We start from the raw sequence: 10,283 nt of genomic DNA on the forward strand, positions 1-10,283 counted from the left end.
AATGAGTGTGTTGAAGCTGTAGTTACTGAGGCCAGCTCAGTCATCTTTGATTTAAGGTAACAGTTTAGCTCACGGCTCTTTTGAAATGTGGCAGAAATGTTTTTCTGTCTTCTTTTTCTCATGTTTTACATTTGAATGTCATCACTTGTGTTTTCATGTGTTTCTGCAGATTTTTGGCTTTCTGAACCTGATCCTGTGGGCAGGTAACTGCTGGTTCATTTACAAGGAGACTCCGTTCCACAAGGTTCCTGCCCCCCCCACCACCATGCAGGAAGGCGGAGCCCCGGGACCCTAATCATGTAGTTAGGGTTCCCCAGCACAGCCACGCACCCTTAAAGAAAAGCTTGATGTCCCACACTGATGTAGAGAAATCCCCCCAGTGAAACACTGGTCTGTAGCAGCCCCCTCCAGCTTTAGCGTGTCAGGACCCTCAGCTCACATCCACAGGTGGCAGCTCCCAGCAGGGCCCCTCAACATTTGTTCTGGAGATTCAGCACTGCAGCTGCTGTTGCATGCTGCCTGAAACAGTCACACTACAGTCTGCTGTGTTTGTGAAGCCTTGCATCACTGCAGGCTGGTTACACACTGACTCCAGGAGCTTTTCAGGACACTGTGTTTGTCTCATTGCAGTACTCTTACACTACACTGTACTTTAAATGTCTCCATGTAACACTAGTAACATTATTTATGTTTGGCTCTGATGTAATTACAGCGCACTGATTACTGTTTGTGTTGTTGATGCTGAATTTGTGTTGATGCCAAAGGAGAAAAAGCCGTGACTGAAATATGTTCTGTCTCCTTCATTCGTATCACTGGGGTGAGCTCGTATTAGTGCAACACTGGCACACATCGAATGAACTGATTTCATTCAAACAGTGTGGAGAGAGTAAACAGCTAACAGATCCTCTGCTTATTGAAGAGTTTCAGTCAGGTTTCAGAGCTCAGCACAGAAACGGCTTCAGTGAAGGTTACAGACGATCTTCTCTGACAGTGGACTCATCTCTGTGCTTGTCCTGCTCGACCTCAGTGCAGCGTTCCATGCTGTCCACCATAACATCCTATTAGAGCGATTACAGCATGAATTAAGTGCGGCAGTTTCATTTATTCCTGACGATGGGAGTCACACGCTGAGCTGCACTGCTGGGACCAGTTCCTTTCTCCTGTGGCAGCATCAGCTCACTCAGAGACATCCACTCATTCTTCCTCTTCTTCTTCTTCTTATCGGGGTCGTGGAGGGTGGAGCCTCTGAGCTACCACAGGGCGAGAGGCCCATGGACTGATTGCAAATATGATGCAGGGTTAACACACAGAGACAGCCTAACTCCACCTGACTGTGGAGGGAAGGCGGAGTACCTGGTAATAACCCACACAAACACAGTGAGAACATGAAGTCCACACACACTGGTGGGTGGTGGAGTCGAGCTGGAACAGTGCTGAGCGTTCGAAGGCGTAGCGTGCGGTTTCATTCCTGTGCAGATGATATTCAGCTTTATGTATCGGTGAGTCAGGTAGACCTGGATGGACTCTAACTTCAGATCAAACGGAGGTTGTTGGAGAAACATGGTACCTGTCAGATGCTCACTCTGGTCCAATCGAGCTGTCATGTGAAAAGGCTGATTCCTCAGCACAGTCCTGTTTGGCACCATGTGAAGCTTGAAACAAGCTCCTTCATCAGCTCAGAGCTGAACTGGCAGCTTCTCTGTACCGTGTGACAGCATTTCTCCCTCAGCTGCTCTTTGTGTCTGTTTGATCAATAAACATGCTCTCTGCTTCTGGCCATTTGTAAACATAATGAATAAAACCTAGAATAATGAAGCACACACTCTTTTAATAGGTTGGGAGTGTGCCTGTGCTGTGAGGCCCTGCCTCCCTGTGCTTATGTGCAGGTGCATTATAACTCGTGTTATAATGAAACTCCAGGGCTAGAGTTGCTCATGCACTGCTGAAGCAATAACACATTAGTGTATTTGTTTTTGATTTAGGAGCAGGCAGTACATCCTCGCTGCTTCCATGACTCCCAGTATGTCACAGACTGGTTCACCAAAGATCTGACCCATGATTCACTTCCTTAGACCACTGAATCAGGCACAGAAGCAGCGATGCACCAAATGGAGCCGGGACATCACTGATCACGTGCCCTGCTCGTCTGGACAAACCAGGCCTAGGCGCAGTGTGCAACGACCAGCGCTAGCCTGTAACAGTGTGCATATGAAAGCACTGTATAGCACTGCTTTGTTCCATTTTTGCAGTGTGTCTAAGGTTAGAAACATCCTGTCTTTCAAATGATTCTTTCACAAACAAAAAGCTTTTTTGTGGCCTCCAGTTGGCTCAGAGGTCGTAGTGTTTGTCAGCAGGTGGATATAAGCGGAGGTACTTCTGCCTGCTTTGGTTACTCACATTTTAGCACATCTTTGCTCTTCCTCTGGTCTGTGCTTCAGTTCAGGGCTTCCTGGTGCTTCATGATGTCGTCTGTTCGTGTCCACGTTTGTATTTCAGGTGTTGACGCCACCTGTAAGTTCTATTAAAAGATCCTCCAAGCAGCCTGTGCTGCTGCAGAAGCTCCACCCTGCTGTCTCAGTAAGAACAGTAAACATCCCCGTATATTACACATGCATATTACAGTGCTAAGTATGTATGCTGGCACTGAGGTGCCCCTCTTATCAAACTGTACTTTATTTCCTCTGCAGAGGATGTGCAGGTAGCGGTGTCACGATCAGCGTTTGCAGTGCATTCAGTGGAGGAGTGGTGCAGCCATGTCCACGGCAGGCATGATCTCCTGTCTCGTTCAGTGGTGCATCATGGGTAATCGCAGTCCCCCACTGAGCGTGCTCCTGTGACTGGCCAGCACGTCATGGAGTGGGTGAGAGCTGTTGTCCAGCATTGTCTTTATCTTGGACAACATCCGCCTCTCAGACACCACCCTAAGAGAGTCCAGCTCCGTCCCCACTACGTTACTGGTCTTGTGCATCAGTTCATGCACAGCTGTTAACCTGCTGTCCCAGCATGCAACAGCATAGAAGATGGCACTGGCTACAGCAGACTCATAGAAAATCCTATTGTGGGACAGATGTTAAAAAACCTCAGCCGCCTCTGACAGCAGAGTGAGCCGGTGGATGGAGCCGTGTAAGGGTCTCATCAGTGCCACAGTCAGGGCTTCTTACACTGAGGAGGAGGAGGGAGACAACTCAGCGGTGACTAACTGAACGTCAGGACCAGCTTAAATGGCAGACAGCTGATTGTCAGATTGATTCAGGTGTGTCCAGGAGAATCTGAGCTCCCAGGAGGATCCTGTCTCTGTAAAGTAGGTCACCACAGAGACAGGGGAAACAAAGGGCAGGGACAGAAACGGGGGAGATGCACAGGAGGAGTCATACCATTCCCTGAAGACCACTTTGAACTTCCAGTGTAGACCCTAGAAGGTCCAGGATCTTATTACAGTTGTAGTCTGCCGGCTCTGTGTTATTAGCCTCCTGTGAGTGTTGCAGGAGCGCAGCAGAAGCCGTCTGCGCTGCCAGCCGGACCACCTGCAGTACAGATGGACCCGTGCTGCCACTCACACATTCAAGCTCAAGTGTATTTATACAGCACAACAGGCCATGCTGCACAACGTGCTTGTCAATGTAAAAGGCCACTATAATAAAATGCACAACAATGATGCAGTAAAATATAGAACGTCAATAAAAACAACAACTAAGGCTGTTAAAAGCGAAATGTTTGTGTCAACGCGTGCTAAAAGCCAGGCCATAAAAACGCGCCGTTAGTAATGATTTCAAACGTCCGAGTGTTTGTGCAGATCTGATATTAGCAGAGTGTGGGCCTCCCACTCTGTCACCACCATGGTCCCTCCAAGCTGCAAAAATCGAACCTGCAATTAACGTGAATACTTGAACAACTCTGTCCTGCAGTGTGAGTCAGTGACTGGCTGCTCCTGTATGGGATCAGAACCATGCCACCTTATCCCACAGTCCAGCCAATGATGCCATTCACATTCGTATATACGCAGCCAATCAACGTCGCTGACAGGCTATGACAGCGTCCTCATGCGCCCACACCGGTGTTGTAGCGAGCAAAGCGGCTGATGTGGCGTGAAGCCACGTTAATGACAACGTGTACAACCCAGGGGCGATTCTAGGATCAGAGATTTGGGGGTGCTGAGCACCCAGAGAGCTGCCCAGCCAGCCAAGATAAACCCGTCTCTGTCAGTCCCTGCGTCCTTAAATGTTGTCCCGAGTTCCCTCTGACTGTCTCCTCGGTGCATTTAAACCCCTGTTCCTCCCTGTCCTCCTCGTCTGCTGTCTTCATCTCCGTCATCAGTCATCATAACTTTACCATCTCTGTGCAAGTCTGCAAATTTCTTTATTAAATCATAAGATTCTTAAATTCATCAAGTCTCTCTGTGCCTGGGTCCGAGTCACAAAACATGACATCACTGTTTTGTACATTTGTGACTTTTTTGAAAAGTCTGTAACAAAACCATCAAATCTGATCAAGGTTATTTAAATGCTGCCAAAGAAGAATGGATTGGAATAAATAAATACATATATTAACCTTCATTACTGGGAGAATAATGAATGATGCTCACAGTGAGTAAGAAGTAAACTGACTGTATTTTTTGGACAGAGATTCACTTTTAATGTGTGTTTAATATAATACAGACACATAAAAATACACTCCAAAAACAATAAATTATTACAAAATATTCATTTAAAAAATGGAGCCAACTCTGCCTGTGGTAGCATGTATGAAAACATCTTTACTGCAGATGCTAATTTTGTGTTGTAAGATTTATGGGTTTCATGCTTTCATGGTGGTCCTTGGGAGAGCTTGACATTTTCTCAGGTGGTCCACACTGTAACAAGTGTGAGAAACACTGATAAGTGTGTGTGTGCTTTTGGAAAACATTTAAAGCTGCAGTACAGAATCTTTGAAACAAGCTTAAAACACTTTTAGAAACAGAGCATCTGCTTCTCTTTACAGCTGCTCGCTCCACCAGGACAGTCTTTGGCACTGATAGTGAGCACATGTGATGCACGTACTGCAGCAGTCATGCAGACAACTGGACGGTCCAAAGGTTGGCCGACCTGTTACTGGCTGAGGTTTTAGCAGAGCTGTGGCTGAACCACATACAAATATATCATTAATTTTAATCTCCCCGATCAATGATAATGTTATGTTGGGATGTTGTTAAAGAGGCTCAAAGTGTTTCAGCCCAGTTTGTTTAGCAGATTCTGTTTAGCAGCTTTAATACAGGGAGGACACAACTTCCAGACTGTGAGTAAAATCAGGTTTTTCTCTTTGTCAGGTTCACAGTTTCTGCCTGTCACTGCTCCCTGTCTGTTTGCTTACCTGCTTCTTCCTCACGTTCCCTCTTTGGACTGACAATCATACACAAATAGATTCAATTAGATGAAAAATTACATTAATATGAAAAAACTACTATTAAGATCACTAATGAAAAGTCCTCTCAGTGTACTTTCAAGCAAAAGGCAAATAACCAAACCACACGAACATCTAATAAAGGACATAAATATTGAAACACTGATCCAACATTATTCCTGATTCACAGGTCATTTGATTTTACACTTTCACCTGAATGTGGCTCCTTTTTTTGAAAAACCTTCCTTATATGCACCTGGCTGTCTATCTGTACACACACACACACACAACAGTTATAAGGTTAATGGGCATCCAGTCAGTCAGTACCCATTCCAAACAGGACAGTGTTGAGTTTTAGAGTTTAAACAGGCTGTATACATTTCAATGGGAGCAACAGGACGGTGCTGATTTCACTGCAGAGCAGGGCGGATTGTAGGGCAGCAAACATCGTCGGGAAACACGTTTCCCACACTGCAGGTTACCTGGTGTCATGTTTTTCAGCTAAAGAGACACATGGCCTGAGAGGATGGAAGTCGCAGACAGAATATCAGAATAGTTGGTGTTGCAGAAGGCGCAGAAGCGAATAGCGTCACCGATTTTGCCGCAAAGTTTCTGGAGTAGATAACTTTGACCACCCTGTTGTTATTGATCGAGAAGAAGCCTTATCCCCAAACCACGCAGCGGGGAACGACCGAGGCCCGATATTATCCGATTGCACTACTTCACAGACAAGGAGAAGATCCTGAGACTGTCTCGTAATAAAGGAAACTTACACTTCGACGGGTCTCCAGTTTATATTTTCCCCGACACAAGTCCTGAGGCTGGGCGGATGCGAGCAACCTTCAATCAACTGAAGCAGAAACTCCGCATCGCTGGCATCCAACACAGCTGTGTTATCCAGCCAGGTGGTTACAGCAAACGGCTCCAGAGACACGAGAAATGTATCCCGTCCAACAAGCTGATCACATCGGAAGGTGAAACTGGAGGAGGCGCTGGCAGCTGCTCGAGAAAGACGTTACCGGACGGTGACGCTCACTGACTGAGGTGGTAAACTCTTATTCAGGTCAAATATGTTATTATGCTGCTCAGGATATTCTTACATCTTCTTCCTTTCTTTGTTCTGTTTTCAGAGAATGAATAAGATTATAGAAGGAGAATGAATTATGTGTCCGCAGGTAAATTCATAGCTAATGTTTAAATGGATTAATATTAAGGTGATTTAAGTTACAAGATGATGTTTATTCTCTTACCAATGTAATCTCTCCTTGTATGTAAACCATCATAACAAGGGTTAAGGTCAATGGCAGAGCCTGAACTACTTTCTTTCCCTTTATTAATTTTATTATTATTGATATTATTATTACTGTGAGTGTGCTTTATCAAACTTTATCAAAATGAAACTGGATATGAATAATATAAATCTTTGGGAGCTTAGTGGTAAGTCAGATGTTCGTGTCTCTGAGCTGAGACTTAAATACTTTGGTTGTATGGAGCCCTCTCTGTGCAGGGAGGAGCAGAGAGGGGCAGCGACTGTTTCAGTGTTCTGTTTGGGTTTGTTTGTATTTTGTTTGGAGGCCATTTTATTAAAAAGGAGGGGGAAAGGGTTTAATTGGGTTGCAAATCTTTATTTACAAGTTAAATAATGGTTATTGATAATTATTAAAACCTAGTAAATTTTGTGTCATGGCATTGTAAAGGACTCAATGGTGCTGTTAGCGGGGCAACATTCTGGCACACCTTAAAAAGCTGGGGACAGATATAGGATACTTGCAGGAAAGCCGTTTGAGAAACAGGATCATCAGAAGCTACGTGGAGGATGGAGCGCAGGTGTTTCATTCACAGCTAAGAATAGGGTCTGATAAACGTACTATCAGACCCTCGTGGACGTTATATCATAGTTACAGGGAAACTTTATAACAACCAGGTTACACTAGCAAATATTTATGCCCTAATGTTGATGATGCAGGTTTTATTAAATCATTTATATCCTCTTTACCTAATATGGACACCCATAAACTGATGATTTTAATTTCGTTTTGGATCCTACGACAGATGTTTCCAGGGGCGGACTCAAGCTGTGATCGATGTGGCCAGAATTCTGCCTCGTTGTCACATGTTTTGGACATGTCCTAATATCGCCACCTGCTGGTCTAAATGTTTTTAAAAAACAGCTCCCACAGACACAGTAATGGCACTTTTTGTGGCACCATATCTGCTCCAAGATTTTACACATTGGTCTGGGCAGGTGGGGGGGGTTGTTTGTTTTTTTCTCCCCCTCCTTTGTATATACTTATTTAGGTATATGTATGTATAGACACAGATATATGATTGCTTATATAATGGTAATTATACTTTATGTAAAAGGAGAGGAAGGAAGGGAAAACTCTGTCACTGTAAATGAGGCACAATTAAACCCAATATTTAGCTTCATCATTAGGATTTTTATGCGTGACATCTGTTTGTAGACTTATAGAATTGTATGTAATTATACATGTATGTTGTATGTTGAGGTAGGATCAAATGAGTTTACCTTTAAGTCTGTTTGTACCAACCCTTTCTTTGTCTCACTGTTGTTTAAAGTGTATTTTGTTGTTATTTTAGTCATGTTCAAAATAAATCAATCATTCAGTGACAAATAAAATCAAATAAATAAAAATAAACAAGGCCTGACTCCTACCTAACTCTTTTAAGCCAGGCACTTCCACCTCCGCTCGCTGTGTCTCAGCCACCATCGCTCTGGCAGACAGAGCGCTAGAGCCAGAGCAGGGGAGAGCTGGAACAAACCATTTTGGAAGGGAGGGGGGGTTATCTATACTTTTGTTGTTAAAGTGTTACGTCTCAAACAAGTACAGCACTGTATGCTTTTTATATTTTTAGTAGTGTGTCACACAAACAGCAAATATTGTAAAAAAAAAAAAAAAGAAGTAAGAAATCTTTGGGGGTGCTTTGATTCATTTTGGGGAATCACTGAAGCACCCCCAAAAATGGGCTAAAATCGCCCCTGGTACGACCATTGGAGATGTGAGCAGGACAGACGGAACTTTGTTTGCAAAACTCAGTTACTTTTTTGAAGAAGTAACTATATAATTAATTGCCCAACATTGGTCTTTATATCCTGTATTTGCAGACAGAGTTACAGACCCTCTCCCACAGAGTCAGACTCATAATACAGTCAGAGCTTTATAACAAAAAAAAAAACAAAGTTGTGTTTTCAAAATTGCAGTTGAAGTTATTTTTCCTTCCAACAGTGTTAACATGCTGCACAGGTCATGAACAAGATTTTTGTTTTCATTGTAAGTGGGATAAAGCAGTTAATTAAAAGTAGTCTAACATAAATGTAAATGCTGTAATTTGTTATTTTAATAAACATGTAACTTGGATGCTGGCGTGACCACAGTGACCACGTCTGCTGTCGCTCACCCTGGTCCAAGGGCCGCTCAGGGAGTTTGTGTGTTCAGACACATGAAACATTAGAGGGAACATTGGTCACCACCACACTTTAGTCTGTGGATTCGTTAACGTTAGCTTATAGTTGTTTCTGGAGCATAAATACACAACTCAGACAGGTAGAAGCTCGCTGTTAACTGACTTAGAACCAAAAAGTAGGATGTTAAATTAGACAGGAACAGGGAGGCCAGCGCTGGGGTTACAGGCTCCTTAGTGCCCGTCAGCAGGCGAGCAGCTGCATTTGGACCAACTGGAGATCATGAAGAGAGGCCTGGTCCAAACCAAAGTACAGAGAACTGCAGCAGTCCAGTCTGCAAGTAATGGACACATGAATAACACGTTCACAGACATCAGCTGCAAGGTGTGGCTTTACCTTGGCTCGCTGTCTCCAATGGACAACGCTGGAGTGGACTACTGCGCTCACCTGACTACACAGTTTGACTTCCAATAGGAAAGATCAGCGTGTTAAAAGCTAACTAACTAACCAGGCTGCTCCTTTGGTAAAATTCCCTTCCAGGTTCCTGTGTGTGCCTTTGCTGGTTATAGGAGTGCCTGTCATACTCAGCCGCCTCCACAGGACGCTGCTTAACTCCGCACTCGCCTGCCTGCTCACCCTCCAATGCTCCCTTTTCACTGGTGCAATATCCATGTGGATTACTGGAAACGCTGCCTGGACTCATTCTCTTCTTCTCCTCACCAAGACCACATCCTTTCACTGATCTGTGCCACCTCCTGGCAAACATTATCCCGTGTGAGTGTACGATACAGAACGCCGAACTAGGTCCTGCTGTTTGTGCTGGGCTTTAGATTGGTTAACAATGATCGCCTCAGGTGCTGGTGGGCAGCAGGGTGCCGGTACAAATGTGCTACTCTTACATGAAGACAAAAGAAGAGGCAACAAGAGAGAAGGAAAGGCAGGCGTGTGGCAGTGAGGGACTGTTACAGGGAGAGAGCTGGCTGATATGATGGAGACAGAAGGAAAGAAGGCCGATATATGCAGGAGAGCAAGCAAAGTTCCAACTGTTCCATCATGGTGTGGACAGGAAGTGAAATGGAGGAGAAGATCAAATAGTCTGGTGGAGGTAAGTGTCAGACAGGAGCAGGTGGAAGAAGGATGAATGGAGGAAGCTCAGAGGATAATGTACCTGTGCAGGTGTGCAGCTGTGGCACTCTAACCAGGCTGTCTGGTACATGATAGAGGAGTACCAGTCTATGCAGAGGGGACAAAGTGGGTGGCCTCTGTCCCTTAACAGGGTCGTGGACCAACTATTGATCATGTGCCTCACCACACGCGACAAGGTGTAAAGACAGGCGGCAGCGGATCTGTGGAAGCTGTGATGTTTCTTACATGTCATTCTGTTTTCACTGCGCATTCAACCATACTACGTCCACGCGTGTGCTGTGTTGATAACATTCTGTCATTTCCACGGTACAAAAGTGGGACAGCTCTTAGAGCCAAG

At 44.8% G+C, this 10,283-nt stretch overlaps 1 protein-coding gene across 8 annotated transcripts in view; it reads left to right on the forward strand.

Annotated features, from left to right (window-relative positions):
* sypl2a (synaptophysin-like 2a) overlaps positions 1-4,384 on the forward strand; it is a 46,003-nt gene extending 41,619 nt beyond the window's left edge. For 6 of the 8 annotated variants that reach the window (XM_076883625.1, XM_004571434.4, XM_076883626.1 and 3 more), the window contains one exon: positions 170-4,384. In XM_076883625.1, coding sequence (XP_076739740.1) covers positions 170-295 — 126 coding nt within the window. In that variant the 3' untranslated portion in view covers positions 296-4,384. The remainder of the gene's footprint in view (positions 1-169) is intronic. The other 2 variants (XR_013098537.1, XR_013098536.1) reach the window with 2 other exon arrangements.
* Positions 4,385-10,283: the final 5,899 nt, after the last annotated feature.

Source organism: Maylandia zebra, linkage group LG5 (assembly GCF_041146795.1).
Source record: "Maylandia zebra isolate NMK-2024a linkage group LG5, Mzebra_GT3a, whole genome shotgun sequence".
In the NCBI taxonomy this organism is placed as follows: Eukaryota; Metazoa; Chordata; class Actinopteri; order Cichliformes; family Cichlidae; genus Maylandia; species Maylandia zebra.